Source organism: Notothenia coriiceps, unplaced genomic scaffold (genome assembly GCF_000735185.1).
Source record: "Notothenia coriiceps isolate Sejong01 unplaced genomic scaffold, NC01 NC01_scaffold00020774, whole genome shotgun sequence".
Classification (NCBI taxonomy): domain Eukaryota; kingdom Metazoa; phylum Chordata; class Actinopteri; order Perciformes; family Nototheniidae; genus Notothenia; species Notothenia coriiceps.
This window is the reverse complement of record NW_011353475.1, coordinates 1-4,289: the sequence shown is the minus strand read 5'-3', so window position 1 is coordinate 4,289 and position 4,289 is coordinate 1. Positions and strand designations below refer to the sequence as shown.

The following is a 4,289-nucleotide window of genomic DNA, read 5'->3' as shown; positions in this document are numbered from 1 at the left end:
AGGATTGTCAGCTTTTTGTGGAGTTCTTCTGCGCCCTAGTGGTCAAACATAGGCTCTAAATTGTGTATGAAAAGCTAGATTTGTTGTATCTGTTTACCAGAGAGGGCAAAAGTAAACACAGAGAGGTACAGATACTCGTGTTTAAAAGTAGAAGTACTGACTAAACTTCTTTACTCAAGTAAAAGTAAAGAGGCTTTGAAATGTACTTCAGTAAAAAGTACCCATAACTAGCAGCTGTTTTAAAGAGTACCTGACCTCCCTTTATATTAATAGAACAATAATGTCATTGTTAGCTAATGAATGTTTCCATGGTGAACAACGGCAACATGACAACGTTTCCATTGGTCCCTCTTCTTTAGAGAAGACCAGGAAATGATGGATACACGGATCGTGTTCAAATCAATAGGCACGCAATGACTCTAAATAATAATGATCACGCCACCAAACACACATTCAGACTAAAGGAACCAGCCTGTTTGGAAAATGAGAGAAGTAGAAAGTACAGGTATTTGAGTTCAACATGTAAGAAGTAGAAAGTACAGGTATTTGAGTTCAACATGTGAGAAGTAGAAAGTACAGGTATTTGGGTTCAACATGTAAGAAGTAGAAAGTACAGGTATTTGTGTTCAACATGTAAGAAGTAGAAAGTACAGGTATTTGTGTTCAACATGTAAGAAGTAGAAAGTACAGGTATTTGTGTTCAAAATGTAAGAAGTCAAAGTAAAAAGTCATGAGAAAAATAAGTAGTGGAGTAAAGTACTGATACCAGAGACATGTACTTAAGTATAGTAACAAAGTAATTGTACTCCACTATTTCCCACCTCTGCTGTCTACATATTAAAATAATCTTTGTGTTTTCTGTCCTCTCAGGGTTATTCAGGCGTTATGGGCAGGACCGGGCGGACAGGAAATCAGGGCCCCATTGGTCCTCCTGGGATGCCGGCCATTGCTGTTTTTAAAAACTCTGAAGAAGAGTGGGAGGATTTTAAGGTAAACAGATGATATATCTCTGATCCAGTAACCCATCGATCTTTGGTGATTGAACTGGGATCTGGTAAATGAAGTAGTATTATGCCAATATACTGTAATTCAAATAAATTAAACATACACAGTGCTTTGCCTGTTTCGCTGGTTTTCAAATTAATATTGACGGTGTTTGTGTTGAGCCTTCACAAAATATTGGTTTCATAGTAGGCCTACTGTTATAGTAGTAGTTGTAGTATTATACTAGCATGTACACAGGGCCGTCCCTCCCTACAGGCCGATCATGGGGTCCTCGGCTTATGAGCATGTGCGCAGTTCTCAGTGTAGTTCTCTGATTTATTTACCATTTACCGCACTGTATAAAAAAGTAACTGTGTTGATAATAATAATAAAAAGGAATTATATTTGCAAAGTACTTTGTTTCCAAACATTTTTGTTTCACTCCTGTCGGTTGGGGGCGGGGCCTCATCTCACAATGTCACTTGGGGCCTCAAGTTGGCCAGGGACGGCCCTGCATATACATCAGTAATATTGTAGCACACTTGTATATTTCACATGTCAACTAGTTTATATTACATTGTGAAGAATTCAATATACCACAAATTAATCAAATCACAAACAGATAAAGGTTCTACGACATTAATGAAGTATTATATTATACTTCCAATTTTTGTTATTTTTTCCCCCTGATAATCACAAAATGCTTTTCATGTCCTTACAGAAAGAGAAGATCTACAAAAAGCTGGTCTCCTCCTGGCCGGTAAGTGTTTGTTTAAAAAACATGAATGCACTTCCTTTTTCCCCACAGAAAATAATATAACCTTATTTACAGAGTTAATACATCCTAATCCAATAATAAAATATGCATTTGCAGAAACGCAAGGGGCCTCCGGGGCCTCCTGGACCTCATGGAGATGAAGGACCAATTGTAAGTATAAGTGTTATTGATTTCTTGAAAGGGAAAAGGCTATCATGATAATACTAAGCAACAAACCAAACAGGATATTGTAAAAGCACTCCGGTTGCTCGTGTTGTTTGCAGGGGCGGCCTGGAAGTGACGGGAAGCAAGGACGAAAAGGAGTTGAAGGGAAAATCGTAGGTATCTCTACTTTATTCTTATCTACAGCGAGGCCTTGTGAGATTAGACAATTACCTTGACTATCTCCTCTTACATTTTCCAGTTGTATTGCTGGCTCCTCTGAAGCAGCGGGATTGCTTTCCTTTTCCCTCAGATTGTATTTAGCGCCTATGAGTGGAAAAAGCAAGAAATATCTGCAAATATATATTACATTGTGACTTATTTCCTGATGTCGGACGTGACCATTACATGAGTATAGGTCTGGGCAAATTCTACAAAGAGTACATGTGTCAAAATAGCAAGCATATATCAGATGAACCCTTTCTATCAAAGCAATATATCTCATTTAAACCTGGTTAAACCCACACTCTTCAACAAAGCCAGTAAATCCATCGTGTGTGAATAGGTGTATGAATTAAACAGTTCCAGTAAGAGAGATAGTCCAACCAATATACAGCATGCAGTATCTCTCCTTGTACCCAATCATCTGTCCACTTCTAGCAACTCCATTGAAGGAAGTTTTGAAATGTAATGGTTTCCCTCTCAGCCCATGCTACACGGTTTATCAAGTTAGATGAAAATCAGGCAAGCAAATCTTCCTTTATTCATTCTGACATAAAACCAATTCAACCAAACAAAAACCTCCTTGACACAGGAAACAACAACTCCATGGATCAGATCATGAAATAATTTAAATTCAATGGACTGCGTTATTAATAATGTGTGATATAAACAAGAAAATATATCTTCAAATATCCGGGGTTGGGGTCACGATACAGGACAATAATACTTTAATGGTCAGATCAAGTCTGAAATTGGACTTGCATGCATCACAGCAGCTCCATGTGTAACATCAACAGACAAACATAACAGCAGGATCAGTGAGAGATGCTCAAAGAGCCTTCAGCGTGCATCTGATCTGGAGTCAGCTCTGTGTTCACTGAGAGGACTGACTGGAGCTCAGAGGATGCTTCAGGCTGACTTTAGTGAATCTCCATTAGATGGTAGCAGTTCAGATTCTCTCTCAGAGCATGCTTTGGGTCCCAGAGGATGCTGTTGGACAGCCTCTCAGGTCATTATGGTCTGCTCAGTCAGAAAGATTGTTGAAACTATACTCTTGATCACATGTTGAGTTGTTCTTCAGGGCAGTCCTGGACCACGGGGGGTCCCTGGTCCTCAGGGCCAACATGGAAGAGAAGGGACCTCAGGAAACCCTTCTGCCCCGGGACATCCAGGCCTACCTGGAGAACAGGTAAAGACATTGTTGGAAAAATATCCCTGGTCCCCGGCTTGAGCTTCAATCTCAGGATCCATGTATCTGTGATCCTCTCCAGAATGGAAGTAGTCATCACATACAGAGCATCAACTAGTTCCTGAACAGTGTCCTTCACATGCTGATATCCAAGAGAGGGAGTTCCACAGTCACAAGATGGAGGAATAGAAAGCAGTATTCAATGTTTACTTCAGATTAGCTCCACGTCAGAAATGAGCATGCTTGTCATATGTCTCTCTCCATAGAGGCTGAATCATCATGTTAATCACATAGCTATCATATGCCTCAAACAGTCCTGATGCTCTTCTAGGTAATCACACATCCTGTCATGTTCACAGCTACAGTTGATACCTTTGTTAGCATGTTGCTCTCATATTGGAAGAGGACATTCAGTGTTCTCCAAACAGACATGTAAAATATGTGTTTTCACAATTATCATCTGTACTCATCAGTCTAATCGTGCTATAAATCCACTTTTCTACTCGTCCCTATAGGGTCCCCAGGGCCACAGAGGAGAGAGGGGCAGCAAAGGGGAGCTGGGTGAGTGGGTAAGAGTGGATTTCTAATGCTATGAGGATGGAGATAATTATATAATTATACAGTTTATAAATACTGTATGTCTGAGTCTATTAGCTTAGCTAGCCAATTACTTTCTCATTCCTGCCGGTGACCTCCCACTATATCAATATTCACTGGGGGTTACAGAAGTGTTGGCTAGTATACTATTTTGTGAACTACTGTATGTTGTTGAATTGGAGCATTATTATTATTTGTTGTTGTTAGTTAAGCTTTTGTTTCTCTGTCTGTAGGGTTATCATGGGGAGGCTGGACCACAGGGACACAGAGAACGTAAAGGAGACAAGGTGAAATGCTAACACACACACACACACACACACACACACACACACACACACACACACACACACACACACACACACACACACACACACACAC

At 40.1% G+C, this 4,289-nt stretch overlaps 1 protein-coding gene across 1 annotated transcript; it reads left to right on the top strand.

Annotated features, from left to right (window-relative positions):
* Positions 1-870: 870 nt before the first annotated feature.
* Positions 871-4,198, top strand: LOC104952922 (collagen alpha-1(XXV) chain-like; the record flags this gene model as incomplete). The annotated part of the gene is made up of 7 exons (XM_010779828.1): positions 871-990; positions 1,706-1,744; positions 1,859-1,912; positions 2,026-2,079; positions 3,207-3,314; positions 3,830-3,883; positions 4,145-4,198. Coding segments are annotated over 7 exons (483 nt in total), but the record flags the coding sequence as incomplete, so codon positions are not given.
* Between the last annotated feature and the right edge of the window lie 91 nt (positions 4,199-4,289).